The sequence below is a fragment of the Anomalospiza imberbis genome, chromosome 5, assembly GCF_031753505.1.
Source record: "Anomalospiza imberbis isolate Cuckoo-Finch-1a 21T00152 chromosome 5, ASM3175350v1, whole genome shotgun sequence".
NCBI classification, from domain to species: domain Eukaryota; kingdom Metazoa; phylum Chordata; class Aves; order Passeriformes; family Viduidae; genus Anomalospiza; species Anomalospiza imberbis.
In genome coordinates, this window is record NC_089685.1 from 55,787,058 (window position 1) to 55,803,554 (window position 16,497).

General features: G+C 44.6%; 1 protein-coding gene across 8 annotated transcripts in view; it reads right to left on the minus strand.

The window, feature by feature from the left end:
• Positions 1–16,497, minus strand: part of HIPK2 (homeodomain interacting protein kinase 2) — a 132,421-nt gene that overhangs the window by 29,827 nt on the left and 86,097 nt on the right. For all 8 annotated transcript variants that reach the window (XM_068190938.1, XM_068190941.1, XM_068190940.1 and 5 more), the window contains 5 exons: positions 8,792–8,915; positions 6,575–6,694; positions 5,791–5,877; positions 4,520–4,704; positions 648–810 (listed from right to left, as the gene is read on the minus strand). In XM_068190938.1, coding sequence (XP_068047039.1) covers positions 648–810; positions 4,520–4,704; positions 5,791–5,877; positions 6,575–6,694; positions 8,792–8,915 — 679 coding nt within the window. The remainder of the gene's footprint in view (positions 1–647; positions 811–4,519; positions 4,705–5,790; positions 5,878–6,574; positions 6,695–8,791; positions 8,916–16,497) is intronic.

A 16,497-nucleotide genomic window follows, 5' to 3' on the forward strand; every position in this document is an offset into this window, starting at 1 on the left:
CAAACAACTTAGCCTGTTAGTAACATAAAATTTGTTAACGCAGCACCCCCCAACACTGGGGCAAGTAAAACTAATACAAAGCATGATTATAAAGCCAGAGCCCACCAAACTGGAGTGCAATGTGTTCACAGTGGGGGCGCATGCATATTGTTCCCACATCAACTGTGGCCCCTGGAGTAAAAGCAATGAGAGATAAGAATAAATATTGTCGCTACACTCTTCTTTCCTGTTGATCAGTTACAGTGCTGTGTCTGTTACAGAGGGTTTAAATTCATTTTACTTCAATGCCAATTTGAAGAAGAGCTGTAAGATCACAAATACTTCTGCCTGACCCAGGGAGTGAAGTACTGCTTGCTGCATTAAGGGACTAATGAGCTTTTCCCCATAGCAACCTCCCAAGTAAGCAGGATTTATCACCCCAACAACAACATAAACAATGAGGGCAACATTTCACCATCACACAAAATGTCACAAGATTACTGCTTGCCTGAAGAAAAGAGAATGAGGAGAAGAGCAGAGGAAGGAGAGTAAAAAAGCACCATCTCTTGGCAGGCATGTTAAATGGGAATGCTACTTTGCTTTTCATCTTCTAGGCCCTCCTGACATAAATGTTTCAAGCACTGGCTGCTTGTGATTGATGCCCTCACCTGGTTGTGGACTGTGTTGAGCTGGTTGTTAAAAGTCATGGTCAGGTTGGTTGATGTACTTGGGGCTACGTGGGTGATGAATGGTGTCTTGCTCTGATTCACCGTGTCGTACATATTCACCCGCCGCTTGCAAATCTCCATGTTCTGGAAGCAGGACTTGACACTGCGCAGGGAAAGAGGGGCAAGGAAGGCAGAGAAAATCAACCAAGTGACTCACACAGCTAACAGTTCATCACAGTGGTCCTGCAATAGGTCTCCATGGCAGGCTTAGCACTTTCTAGGCTCTTAAAGCCCTTTGCTATTTTATGCAGGTCTCTCTTAACTGGTGAGAGTCAGATTAACTCTGTACTGAAGAAGGCCAAGCTGAGAGCAGCTGCCCTGGGACTACTGGGTGCTCCCACAAGTCTCTGTACTGCAATACAAGCCACAAAAGCAAGCAAATTGGTTGATCTTTAGGAGACAGGGCAAGAAATACAAAGTGGCTATATTAAAAGACTGAAAGAGACTGAGAGCAAGAAAGAAAGATACTGGTTTTTTGGTGATGATGGAGCCTGAGAGGAAAAGAAAACTCATGCTTTTTGCCTCAGTGTAAGTGTAAATAAAGATAGTTCTACGTGTCTATTGCAAGGAAGAATTTTACTGTTCTTGATCACTGAGACCCCCTAAAAATTCACCCTTGTTCCTTTTAAGCAGTTGTTTACCAAGAGCTGAGTCCAGCTAAGCAGTTAAAACATTGCCCCTGTCTGGCTAAACGCTTGTGCAGATGCTTATCTTGAAGCATGACATCTCCTCTTGCAGTCATTCATATCAAAAAGTTATTCCAAAGCAAATTCCTCAATGCCCCGAGAGAATCTGGTTCTGAGGTTATCTCACACTGAGAACTGGATCTCTGGGGGAATGATTACAGCTTCTTCCTCTGCAATGACTTTTCCTTAAATGTTATTGATATAGCAATAGGAATTTTGAGAAGTATCCTATTTTGTGGCTCAGTAAAGGAAATTAAATACTCTCTACATTGCTAGAGCACAGTGGGCATCTAGTAGATGAAACTCTCCATATTTCATTAATTAGAATACCAAAGCATACAGAGGTTAAGAGACAACAACAGTGAACCTGGGCAACACTGTATTTTTAGTACAATCTCACTTTTGATATCTGAAAACCAATACAGGTTTTCCACAATTCTTCCACAATAACTGTTATTACAAATGTGATCTCAGAGTCTGAAACATAACCTCAGAAAGTATAAAGGCATTTATTTTATTTCCATTATCCCAACATGGAGAAAGAGAAATTCCAAGCAGTGAAAATTAGCTGTATGCTGACCATTTTGTAATGATCTAAACTGTTGGAGGTAAGGGGTATATCCTCACATCACTTTTAAGAAAAAGTATCCCTTCAAGAGGAACAACCTTATATGATCCCTAAGGTTGATGAAGAGGGCCTAGATCTTTTTATCCCTGTCTTGTCTCTTACTCAAATGGTCACCTCTCTTATCCTACAAGTAATATCTTGGTAACTGAATCTGGGCCATAAACACCTGCAGACAAGCCAGGCTCAGGACACTGGGCACAGCTGCCCATTATGTGCATTCACTTCCAGAACTATACCTGTTGGTCACAGAACATCCAGCAAACTCAAACACTTATCAAATAAATGCAGAAGGATATCAGATCACTTCTTTTCAGTCAAGCATGAATATAATTCTCCCTGCACAAAGAAGAAAGCAGTGGGAAGACTATAGGTTCTATACATGGTGAATAGTGTGCGTTACCAAATGGTTTTATCTATCAAGATGTAAGCTCTACAAAGGCAATACCATGTTCTCTGACTTTACTTTAAAAGAATGTGGGAGCAAAAACCAGCAGGGACAAAGCAAAACAGACAGAAAGTCTGAGGAGTACTCAGCAATTTAAGAGCCAGGAAGTTAAATATGTGAAATGGGAAGCTAAGCTCACTTTGCTGTCTCCTTGTAAGAAAGCAGAACTGCCCCTCCTGCACTGCTTGAACTTGCAGCCTCTCTGAAACGTGCCCCAGCAGAGATTCCTTCCAGAAGCTACAGCTTCCATATATTCTCACTTTTTCTGCTGCCCAATTTATTTCCGAGAGAGATTACAGCTCCCTGCATCTTTCAAGGCTTTGAAGTTTCTATTCTCCAAAGCACAAGTAATCACAGAAAAAAGTTCCATCCACTTGCCATGCTGGTTACAGCTTATTGCTCTCTTTGCCAGTCACTGTTTCCAGTGTGGAGGGGCTTGCAAGGTTACACACCCAGCTGGCACACACTCGGTATTCAGAGATGTGATGCTGAATTCTTTATTTGGCTAAAATTCTCACTTGCTGTTGGCCCCAATGATATTTTCAATCTTTCTGGGGCTTTGTCTGAGCAGCCACAAGTGAGCACTTCAAAAATGAAGATGGGGTTATGGACTGTTGCATTAGTGGAAAGATTTCTGACGGCCATGCATTAGGTCATGAATCTCTCCTGTCTTACACAATCAGTTGTTGCACAGTCAGAAGGACTGCTGCAAGTTAAAAGACTTTTGTCTATGATGCTCACTCAGTATTTTTGCTGTCATATTTTATTAATGGATTTTTTTTATATGAAACTTTACTTTTTTCCTGTTTAGCACAATCATGTCCCATCTTGTTTTCATTTATCACTTACTATCTATTTATAGGTAACAATGTTCAAAGATGGCTGTGCAGGCTAAGTCTGGGTCTACACAGATCGTGCACCCACTACCTTCTGGCAAGCAGATGCTCTTATCTTGTGATAAATGTAGCAAAAAGGCAGCTACAGCTCCTTCAAAGGGGTAAAGCTACCTTAAACAAACTCAAAATACTGCAGCCACCTATACAGACAAGGGAGCTGACACAGTTACCTGTTGCTCTGCAGCACAAAAACACACTCTGCAGCTCTTCAAGCATCCCCCTTTAATTTTGTACCTAATTTTGTACCTAAAACACTCATACAAATGGCACCCAATGAAGTACAACACTGTGCCAATAATTGTTCTCCTGTCAAGGGGAAGGGACAGCCTGTGAAAGCACCTGGAACTGCCAAGTGCTGTAAAGCAGGATGTTCAAAGCTAAGTGTCCTGAAGGCTTCACAAAACTCCCACTATGTGTCTGCCTTCCCCACTTACACCTGAGAAGCCTGTCCCTTTGTGAACTGAACATGGGCAGTGGGCTGGGGACAGGCATCCTGCATTTCAGGCTGCTGTGCTCTGTGGTGAGCCTTAGGAGAAGGGCAGTCAGGCTTGAAGACGTGACTTCTCATCTCCATTAGGCAGTGGAGCCTGTCCTCATTCTACATGTGTCAGATGAGGTCAGAACGTGATATTTAAGGTGACACAGGTGGACAACAACCAAGCTGAAAATTTAACTCCTCGTCCTGGTGCTTATGCCTGTAAAACAGCCTGCTGCAGAACAGCTCTTTCCTTAAAAAGCAAACAGCCCCAAGCCGACTCCTGGCACGATGGGAAGGTTCTGGGAGGAAGGGTTGGCTCCCCACTGCAGATAAGGTTGATTACTCCAGTAACAATCAGGACTATATTACTTTGAAATAGACTGATACTTTCAGCACTAATTGCATAATTTCTCCTGCATTTTAATGCAAAAATATGTAATTACTGAATATTTACATAATTAATGTAGCACACACTGCAGCGTTTTAAATGCCAAGTACCTACAACACAATTCTTGCAACCTTGAGTTGGCAATTGTCTTCTTTTTTTTAAGCAGGAAAAGATTAAAACTTAGAGATTAAATATCTTAACAAAGGCCCTCAGATACACTTGGTCTCCACCACAACCAGCTCTCCTTTTCACCCCTCAATTCAAAACCCAAGGGGAACAAAAACCACGTACTGTGTGCTGTGAGGGAAGTCGAGCAAGTGTGTCATGGTGACAAAAGGGTGGCTCAGAGTTTCAATGGGTGTTATCCTCTTATCCGCGTCTATCGTCAACATCTTCTTTAACAGATCTATGAACTCCCGCCGGTCTGCCTTTTCCACCAACATATCGCTTCCTTCCAAATCCGTTGTCATGTTTACCTAAAGGAGAAGGGACAGGGGTGAGCGCCAAAGGGGAAGAGCAGATGGTCAGGTGTCCAGCAAACTGTGTTTACTCCTCCTTGGAGCACACACCCTGCGAGCCTCCCTGTCTAAAGGAGTAGCTGCTCAAAAGCCACGCCAGACTCTGTGGTGGCCACTCATCTGGCTTGTGCATGTCACATCTCCAGACAGACTGTTAAGTGTTCAGCTCGCCTGGGTCAGTGGCTAATGAAACACTTAGTCACCCTCCACTGGAGATGAACAGCTTCCATGTGGTAGCAGGCAAGCTCTGATAATCACAGTATTTATCATATACTGTGCCATCAGATACTTATCTATGTGTCCTATGAGGAAAAATATATAAAATACATAAAAATTGTCAATAGGTTTATGAGAAACATCCCATTCATGTATCAGGTGCCAGGAAAAAAAAGACTTGCTATATTATTTCATGAATTATCCAGTCTCCTCAGATTCCAGTCCTCCATTCTTGCACATTTACACATTTTACTTGCTACAGCATCTAGACCTTGCTAGCACAAACTCCAGTTTGGTGCTAATGGTGAGCCAGTTTTGCACACTGGCTTGTCAGCACAAACTCCTGTCACAGGAATGGTTATGCTGGGATCAGCTCTCACAACAACATGGAACTGACACAGTGAATTAGTACTTCCCATTCTTCCCCCAGCCAGCCACATTTTACAGCGAGCACACTCTTCTGTGGCCATGGTGAATATTTCCACTGTCACCCTTTAACAAATGGAAATACTAAAGCACAGAGAAAGCAAGTGACTTGCCAGCAGTCATACAGAAGAGCACTGGAGAGACAAGAGCAAATGCAGGATTTCAACTCTCAGAGATGTGCCTTAGCCACCTTCCAAGGCTGCTTTACTACAGCACACATCCCCCTGTGTGCAGTCACTCCTACAAAGCAGCACGTAACAGCGAAGTTGGTAGGCATAATCCTGGTATTTTTCAGGAGCTGGCCAAAGAATAGGATACATAGAGAACTTCCATAATTCCCTTTTGTTAGTGTTGCTGGAAAGCATGCAAACAGTCTTGCTGGTTACTCACCAATGCTCTTACCTGTGCCATATCATCCAAACAGTTGAAAATATACTTTCTTGCTTCCTTTGACTTAATCCCCGTCTCTGCCTCATGATCATCTGGTGTCTGCTCAAAACAGGACACAGACATTGACCAACACTGCCCTGCAACCAGCTGCAGATTATGTGCCACTTCCCACATGGGCCTCATCCTGTCCTCATCAGGGACCATCGTGCCTCTCTTGCCGGACCAGACACCATTTACACAATCTCCACCATGGTTATGTGACATCTTTTATGTTCCCAAGGTGATTCATCTCTTCTATTTCACTTCTGAGGATCCTCCCAACTATGGTGGGTCTCTTACATCCACTCTGGCATGAGGTACAGCATCCCATCCCAGCCAGAAGCCCACTGGTCTCTCTCCTTGGGGACAGCATGCAGCCAAACCCACTGGCACGGGACACTCAGGGCCCACCTGCTTTACTAAAGGTTTTGACTGTAGAATTAATATGCTTGCCTTTTTTTCCCCCACAATGAGTTAGATATTAGAGCAAAGTCTGCCCACTACACACCAAATCACTGACTACTTAGAGGGAGATTTCCAGGTCAACTTTGAACCTGAATTTCCTACATTGCAATGCCAAGCAGGTGTATTATAAGCTCAAAATTTTGGGGATGTCAGTTTTACCTTGGGCAGTACCCACCCCAATGTCTGTGCTGCACTGCAAAGAGTAGAAACTTAGGCTCTGAGGTGACCTGAATGTCTCCTGACTTCCAACCAACAACTGCAAGGTTAAAGAAACAAGGGGATGCCTTCCTACCTTCAGCCTCCACAAGGGATACGGTGAGTCCGTATCCCTGTTGAAAAACCTCGTCGTCTTTGTCCCTGCACTTAACAAATACTCTGCTGGTAAGCCCTGCGTCTGTGAAATGTAGCGAATCTGTAAGAGAAGGATGAAAGGTCACTGTTCGTCCTGTGGAGATCTCTGGAGGTCTTCCTTGAAGGAGTTCAGGAGGCATTTGAACCAACAGAACAGACCAAAAAAAAAAAAAAAAAAAAAAAAAAAAATGTAGCATGTAGAGAAGCTTCACCCAAAAAACTCAGAGCAAGGAATGAGAGGAAGAAAAATTCTGAATGGAATTCCCTCCATTTATCACATACATCACTAGAAACTCACCCTTAGGGTGCACTCCCACAAGGCCTAAGGATGAAAAGTGGAAAGTTCCTAAATTTTTAAAGTTCAAGGAGAAGGACCCACACAGCAATTTCAATGGGATGTCTCAACACTTTGCACCCTCTCCTCTCCAGGAAGTCATTTCAGCAATTTGATATTTGCTCTCTAACTTTTGCTGATTTTCTCAATTTTCTTCCACCTGAGCACATAGCCTGTCCTAGGAGCAGTTTGAAGTTCTAAACAGAGGATTATGAAGTGACTGCCTTTGAACTAAGGTGAAATATGCACTCAAACCAACTGACACCCTCAAGGTAGGGAAAGTACTTGACTCTACTGACTACACGACGTTATTTGGGTTGCATGTTATTTGGGTTGCATCCACAAGCCTGACCTCATTGGCACCCACACAGCTAAAAGATACTCTATTTGTGTTTCCAGGATCTCAAACTTTTATTTATTTATAAAGGAGAAAGAGTCTGTGATTACACAATTAAAGACCGATGTCACACATGCCTGAGGTGCCACACACAACCTTAACTTTGGCACCTACTGACTCGTTCTGCAAAACTACTGCAAACTCTGCAAAACTACTAAAACCAGTCACCTACTCTCAAAAATGCTAGGGAAGAATGGAAAGTGTTTTTGAGAGAAGAAACAGAGAAGGATAAAAACATTAAATAAATAAAGGCATAAAAAGCAGCCGTGCTTTCAGTCACTTTCAAGCACTCAGGCCCTGGTTCATTGTGCACGGCTTGTTCAGCTCTGCAGCTCCTCAGGTCCATCAGAGCTCACACATTTGAGAGGCACCAGGATGCTGCCTGCAGCCAGGATCAGCCCCTATCCCTTTCCCAGCTCCCCAGGAGCCCCTGTCCCACTTTACCAGAGGAAGCTTTGTGCTGGGCAGTTAAGCTGGCCAGTAAGGTATGGTGATTTCTTTTCCAGCTGTGTGTTTTATGTCTTTTGGGGTGCAACGGGGAAGAGAAAGAAATCTACTTTTCATGCTTGGTATGTGATTTTCAAACGCTTGTAAGTTTCTCAGCTACATTTGATTTCCTTTAGAGTCACTAATAGCCCTGCTCTTTGCTGCAAGTTATTTCCCCTGCCAAATTTTACCTTTAGAGCTCTGATTAAAAAAAAATACTGGTTTCAAAAGAAAAGTCAAGAAAACATTTCAGTATGTGAAAAACTTACTTATTTTCCTGCCTTTTTTTTTTTTTTTTTCCTTTCTTAAACATTTTTCCTAAAAGAAAAAAGACCCTTTTCAGGCTGCATTTGCAGACAGCTAAGATCAGCCTGAAGAATACTATGGGAATGCAAAGTATTCTACAGCCCTGGCTCTAGCTGCTGCTGCATTATCGGTTTTAGGACTACAAAAAGGGCATAAAAGCCTATAGGGAGAAAAGGGACGACAGCTTATATTAACTGGAAACCTACATCAATGCCAACGTTCTCCTTCTTGTCATTGCTTTTAATATGCACTCTCATAAAAGGGGTTATGAAATGCAGCTGAGTTCATGCAGTTTCTTCTAACAAATAAGGCTTTATACTGCACTTGCTATTACAGCAGAGAACGGGTGCCGGCTCTGCTCAGTGAGGAGGGACATGTACAGAGCTCTCCAGTCAATGGCAGCATTGACTCTCGACTGAGAATTCACTCAGGTCTTTTAAAAGCCAGTGTACAAAGCTGCACACTGGTTACCTGGAACAAATACCCAGGTGCATAATGACAATGTTGACTTGGGAGAGCAAGAAATACAGATCCATCATTAGCAAAAGTGAAAAAGTTGGCACCTGCTCACTCTGACAAGAGAAGGGAAAAAGATGTGTGCACTTACCAGCACCCAGGGCAATATCCACACCCACCTGATCGTACTCTGAAGCTCCTGGGTACAAGGGCCAGCCCAAGAACAGCTCTGCAATGACACATCCCAATGACCACATATCGATTGCTTCACAAAAGGGTAAACCGAGGATGATTTCAGGGGCTCTGCAAAGGAAGAGGTCAGAAAACATCAGCAAGGGGAGCAGAACTGCTCAGCTGGCGTTGGGCAGCTGGTGCCCATTTTGACACTCACAGAGCTGCCACCAACAAGTGTCACTGCTCTGACGGAGCTAAGTGACACACTGGTCACTGGCACAGTGCCTGCGAACCAAACATTAGTCGGTGAATATTTAGCCTTACAGAAGAGTACTGTGGCCACATACAGTCAAGAGACAGCCCTACATCTGGCAGCACTGTGTAAAGGAGGGAACTACCACTGCTTTCATTCAGCAAGTGGGAATATGAAGGCACCCAATCAAGGCCCCCACATGAGGCTCTCAGGCCCAGCTCGCTGTCCTGTGGAGAACTGTGCAGACCCCCTGCGCTGAAGCATCCTCTGTTCACACAGCTCCATGGGTTCACGAGCAGCCAGACATTAAATAATCATTACAGGACTGGTATAAAAGGATTACTGACTTTTTAAACAAATGGCTGTAGCAATAAAACAAATAAATAATATAATTAGATCTATTAGACCTAAGCCTTTTCCTCAGGAGGAAGTAGCCAAGAAGCCTTCCTTTCCCAGTCTGTCCCAGGCGCCTGATTAGATTTGCTCTTCCCTTTCAGCCCAAACAGCCAAAATGCAGCAGCTCTCTGGCTATGCATTTATTGCTGGCTCCAGGAGATGCCACCAAAACACCTCTGCTCCCTCCCCTTCCAGGCAGAATCTGTCCCACTGCCTTGGGGTGGTTGGAATCCTTCTCCACTGATGCTGAAAAGGTCTGTAGGATGAGGTTAGATGAACTTGCTCAACTCCAGTGGCTAAGGTGAGACAAGATGAATCCTGACCTATGTGCCCCAAACGTTCTGCATTTCAGAAACTTCTGTGTGAAATAACCAAAAATATTTTCCAAATACTGAAAACCTTATACACACAAACACCTTCCTTACTTATCCCACCTCTGCCTAGTTGTCCACATGCAGTTATATGACACAGCTCCTATTAATACAAGGATCTCCTAAAGCTTCTCTCCTGTTCTTGCAATGCTTCTAAAGCCCCAGCTTTTGGTTTCACGGGATGTACAGCAGGAAGAATAACTTACTCGCCCATACTCCTCTAACTATAAAGAAAGAAAAAGCAGAAGATAGATAAAAGAAACACATGCTGCCTTAAATCTTTCATAATTTTAAATATAGCCTTGGGATTTCTCAGGCCCTTATGCATATTTTGGAAATGCCTGAAGTTGGCTATTGAGCAAATCAAGTGCCACCATCCAAAGCTCGAAATAGGACCCATGGTTCCCAGTTCCCCATTTGTCATCAGGATAAGATCTGACACTAGTGAGATCATACTAAGGATTACCAATTGCAGTGGAAAATATTATGTTTTAATCATGCCATTACATAGTCATGTCAAGACAAGTCTTTAGCCAAGAAACCAAGTAAAATGGTAATTTTTTTCCAAAGAAGCAAAGACCCTGTAGCAAGAATCCATGCCCCGTCTTCAGTCCACAAACTCCCCCAGTTTTGAGGGGACTTGTACTGATAAAAGTCCCAAACTACCTCTTAAACCAGCAATGCAGAACGTAAAAATTACAGGAAATTCTGGGATTTTAGAGTTCTTTGTGCCATTCCCACAAAAAAACAACTCAGGAACTTAAAAAGTGGCTATCTTTAGCCCTTCTAGCTTCATCTGTGCTTGTCATTGTCATATCCTCCTGTTATTTAGCCCACTGTGACAAACTCTTTATTCTAACAGCAATCTCCCCTCATGAACAAGGGGTTAATTTTCCTCTTTTCCTCCCTATTCCGTCATCCCTGTCATCCCTACACACTACTCGACACCTAGACAAAATGCAGAGAGAAAAAGACAGCTATGGTGACCTGAATCTCATTACTATGTAAATCCTGCATTCAAAGCCATCTGCCTCTCCCTGCCTGCCTTCCACATTGTGAACGGAATGTCCCTGGTCACTAATGAGAGCTCAGCCACGAATTGCCTCAACTTCAAATCCCTCCCACTAACTCAAGTGGAGGGGTGGACTATAGGGATATTCCCAACATGATTTTGTGTGGAAAACTCCCTGCGCATAAAAAAACCACTTGCACTGCTGTCATATGCAGCACACACCTCCCTTCCTCTCCCCCCACACTTAGGCTGCCAACACCTTCAGACCTCTGCTAGAGGGATGACCTAGAATTTGAGGTTCCTAAATCTCTTAATTTTTTTTTTCTCCTGAGTCTTTGGCTGTCCAGTGGGTTTTCCTGAAAGCTCCACTTTCTGGAGTGCAGTAATAAGGAGAAAATTTCTTTTTTACATGCAGAAGAAGTTTTCCATCTTAGCTATTGGGAAGAAAAGAACAAACCTATGTCCATACTATTTAAACACAAAGAATGCAACTAAATAGAACACCACTCATGCTATGAATTCTAACAATGGTGAGAATGCCTGTGAGAAGGGGCTGGATCTAGGTGATATGGTGCCTTACGTACACCACAGCCACCACTTGCTGTGGTTTTCTCCCAGCTTTCACTTAATCATCGTGATTCTTCCATGGAGAGGGAGTGGCCCTAAGACAAAAAGATCTTGTTAACTTAATTAAATCGTCATTAAGACACCTCAAGAACAGCAGGTAGTGGACACCACACAGGATTCCAGATTTTCAGCCAGCAGATACCTCCTGTTTGCTGTGAGCAAGAGGGAGCTGCAGTCAACAGGAGCAGTGCTCTGCCTGCTTGTAAAAAAGAAATGGCCAATGCCAAGCATTTTGGTGCGGGATGCTACGAGCTCAGTAATGAAATAACCTGTCCACTGATAAAATACCTTTGAATCTCCACTGTGGTAGATATTGTTCTTTATACTCAGTTATGGATGCATACATCCTTCTGCACATAGTATCTAACATGTGCAACTCCTCTCTTTTTTAACATAGGCATGTCAATTTTTAAAGACAAGGTGAGATCTTGACTTCCATCACATGTTGTTACACAGAGTTCCACAGGCAACCTTCTGCTTTCAATAGCATCTTAGCTCAGCTGTTTAAAGCTTGATTTTCCTTCATCAGGTTTAAATTTGTCATCTCTCACTTTGTGTTCACATAGATTGGTCTAGAGGTGAAGACAGAAGTGATTGAATCACCTGTCCTTTGCCACAAGCTGTTTTTACATCTCTGCCCTGTTCTTCCTTGTCTGCAGCAGCTTCTGCCTTCTCAGTGTAGCATCCCATGGATGTTTCAATCCACTTCCACTGCCTGACCCTGCAACTGCTCTTCCTGACATGACTGCTTGGAGACAGGCTGAACAGACCTAGAAAGAGTTAAACACAAGGCTATTCCCCAGACTTATTTTACACTATTTGCAGAATGCTTTCGCGTTCCAGTCTTCCCTAAGCTTAATATTTTGTTTGCTTTTGGAGTGACACAAGGCATTTCAGCAGATGTTTTATCTGGGAGATCCTCTGAGACACACAGTCCTTTCTCCAGAGAAGCTGCAGTTAATTTAGGACATAGAATTATGCAGAAATAGTTCATTTTTTCTCTTCCAGTGTTTACTGCCTTTTGGTACTGCACTGATCCGGCATAATGTTTTCTGTAATCTAGATCAAATCCTTTAAATGCTCCTCACTCTTTTCTGCAGCCTAACCTAAGCCAGTGTGTGATATCTGCATGCTTGAACACTTCGCTACTGGTCCAGCACTTTTTACAGATAATTAATACATTAAATAACTCTGGTCCTAAAATGCGAATGCAGTCCACTCCACAACTGACCCCTTGTTTTCCTAAAAGCACTCAGATTTATCTCAGCAATAAAAACGGTGTAATTCTCTTTCTCAAAGAGAAAGAAAACAGTTTCCATGTCTTAAACAGTTCTTGTGTGGGATTTCTCCATTCTGCAGCTGCTAGCACTGTGTAACAAAGGAAAATGCCCTATAAAAGTGTGCACATCTGAGTACTGCAATCATAAATTGGAAGGACGATTCACACGGCAGCAGATCCTCCCAAACAGCACTGAGATCTTCAGCAGATCTCTCCATGACTGCGCAGAGAAGTATTTTCTGTACCAACAATACAGGGTTTTTAACGCACACTCACCAAACCTTTCGATTGTGGTGAGGGATCTTGTCTGATAGCATACAGTGGAGCCAGCTGCCAGATACCTCAATACATGAAAGAACATGCCCATTTCCTGCTCTCCGCCCATTTCTTGGCTGTGCATCTGCAACACTCCTGGCACAGTAACTCCTGCCTCCAGTACAAGACACACAGAAGGAAAACATAAAACTTTGCCCTCCTGTCCTTCCTCTCCCATGAGCTGCCCTCGATGTCTTCCAACAAAAGGCACTCCCCTTCTGCATGCACAGGCACAACCTGTTCTACAGCTCACACAAATCACACCAGCGCAGACCAAAGGTATTCCCACTTGCCACCAGCCTGGGAAAGACTGAAGAGCCCTGCCAAGGGCCTCTATCTCCAGGACAAAAGCAGCTATCCTATCCCCACTTCTCAAATCTTCTACCTGCTTCCAACCAAATTACTTGCCTGGACAGCAAAGGGTGACCTGCTCCTCAGCTCAGCAGTGAGTCCAGTCAGTGCCCCATCCTTTGGAGCCCAGCTTGAATGTGCCTGTGTACACCAGAGAGCTGCCAGTGCCGGTGCCCCAGGTCACCAGGGTCCCCGTGCCGGCAGCACCCACAGGTCCCCAGAGGCAGAAATGCCATATCATCATTTGCTTGCACCTCACACACGACCCTGTCCTGCTTTCAGGCCTGCTGCTGGCAGAGTATTTACTTTAGCAACCCTGCTTTGTGGCAGGGTAATTTCATTGTCTGGCGTTTCTGTCAGGAAAATTAATTACCAGTCTAGCTTGCTGGCTTTTTCACCCACACATCACAGGACATTAAAAACAAATGCCAAAAAAATTAATTTCCACAGACTCAGATTCAGAGAGCTGGGCTCTTTCTGAATTTTAAAACTTCCCTGCAAACTGCCCTCCCCAAGGATAATTTACCACCTCTGGTAGGATTCCATGGCCAAGCATGATAGTCTCAGCAGAGTTCTTCATGGACAAGTACATACCTGAGACAAAAATATAACTCAAAATCTGATACTTGCTGGCACCTTAAGCAGAGAATGTTCCTGCTTCCAGAAGAAGGTGGGGGGCAGCTGCAGGGAGTGCAGACAAACCTCCAGTGAAGAGGTCTCTGAGCTGGTACACACAGCTCCTGTCTCACTCGCTAAAGCTTGAATTCTGGGAAGCAGCAGCTTTCACATCTCCACTCAGGAAGCCCTGGGCAAAGGCAGAGAGGCAGAAGCTGAGCTCCTCTGCCCAAGCAGGGATGCACTGACCGGCTGCACACCCAGGGCTTCACCCCACTCAGAGCTCATGCTCTCCCATGCACCAAGATACCTCTTGTGAGGACAAGGAACTGCATCCTTTGTGTGTCTTACAAAGGAGTTTTTATTCAAGTGATGGAGCTCTGTCCTCCTCTCAGATGAACTCTTTCTTTGGCATCTTTATGGACTCTTTCTCATTCCTTCTCACTTGACTGTTTTGTATTTTGTGGAGGTGTCCATCTTTTATTGCCATGTACTGTAGAATGCAGAGTACCTTTAACTCTTAGGTAATGGAGGTGGAATGTACACAGAACCTTTTTTTTTTTGTTCCTCTGTACTTCTCAGACTCCAAATAATTTCTTAAGTGAAGGGATGTAAAAGGAGACAGGTGCATATTCTGGAAGTAAAATGTTATAGTTGCTATTTCCCTCACCCTTCCACCTCTCCACTCACACAGACACACGGAAGGGATACAGATTTCAAATATGGATGACACTCAGGGGTCCAGGGCTGGGCATCTGCAGACTTTTGTTTCTGTGATAAAGGCAGCCACCAGGGCCAGAGCTTAACACACCTACAACCACCAACATCTCCTGCTTGCTCACTCCCCATCCCATGCAATGGACAGGAGAGCAGCTCTAGGCCCCTCTCGTGTCACTCAGCAGGGAAATGCTGGGCTCACTCTCATTGCTCGACGTCAGCATTTCTCCTGCATCCCTGAGCAAGGGACAGCCCTGGGATTTCAGACTCATCCCAGAATATGCAGGCACACTATGCCTTTCAGATTCCAGCATAAATTTCCAGCCATGGAGAGGTCAGTCAGCACAGGGTTATTCCTGAGGGAGGGAAAGGACCACAGAGGAATGCCACCCAATTGGTCACAGTATACTGTTTGCACACAAAGATGTATTGGTTTGAGTGATAAGGAAGGACAGTGCCACTACAGGGCCTCCTAGCAGGCTCTGTATTTCACAGGTCAAACACAGGTACGCCTGGTTTCTGGGAAGGACTGTGGGTGCAACCAGAACCATTTCCAGGGCTGCCAGGCCACTTGTACAACCACCACTAGAAGGGAGCTCCAACACTGCACTGCTCACATTGCTCTTGCCCATTCCTCAAGATTAGTCTGCAACATTTAAAAAAATACTTGAATCAGCTCAAAAGACTGGAAGCTGGATCCACTCAGCCCTCAGTGATGGTTTATGTTACAAGACATAAATATAAACTGGAGGCCGGTAACCAATGAGGTACCGCAGCAGTTTATCCCAGACTGGTCTCACTTAACAGCTTTATCCCTGACCTGAGGAAGAGGCAGAGTGCATTCTCATCCAGTTTGAGGGTGATGCCACCCTGGAGATACCTGGCCATGCACGTGAGGGCAGGGCTGCCACCCAGAGGGACCTGGACAGGTGGGAGGCATGGCCCAGTAAGGACCTTCTGAAATACAGCCAGGAGAAATGCCAGGTCTGGCCCCTGGGACAGACAAACACTGGTGACAAGAGGGGAACTGCTCAGCTGGAATGGCCATGAGCACTTTGGCTCAAGGGGCAATGGGCTAGAAAGGAAGATCCTGGCAGCAGCAGGACCAACAGCATCCCTGAAACAGGGCCAGCAGACCAAGGAATGTGGTAACCCACCTCCAGCCACATCTGGACACCACTCTTTGTCTGGGGATCCCAGTGGGAAGGTGATCTGGAGCTACCTCAGTGGGGGGAGGGAGAACCATGGTGTCCATGACAGCAACCTGCTCCTCCTCCTCTTGCCTCCACATGAAGAAAATGGTGCCAGGCTCTTCCCTCAGGTGGGCAGCAGGAGGTAAAGATGACAGACAAACTGAAACAGGAGAGGATCCCTCTGGGGATGGAATGGGGAAAACACCTCCACTGTGCAGATAAGAGAACCACCAGCACAGGCTGCCCCGAGGGACTCTGCAGTTGCTAACCTTTTAAGACCCAGCAAGATGAAGTCCTGATCTTGATCTCATGGCAAACTCTACCTTGAGCATCAGGTTGGACTAAATGATCTCCCAGGGCCCCTGTCACCTGAACTTCTCTAGCTCTATAAGGTCCAGTAACCATACATTTCTCAATAGGAAGGTCGCCAAGATCCTCCTATGTACAGGGGAAATCCTACACAGCTGGGAGTGTTTCCCGTGGTGCAGGTCTAGGTTCCCAGATATTTTAATCATGTGTACATGCACACAGTTCTGTCTTTTAAAAACAGAGAGCAAGTTACACAATTACTTCTGAACTTGA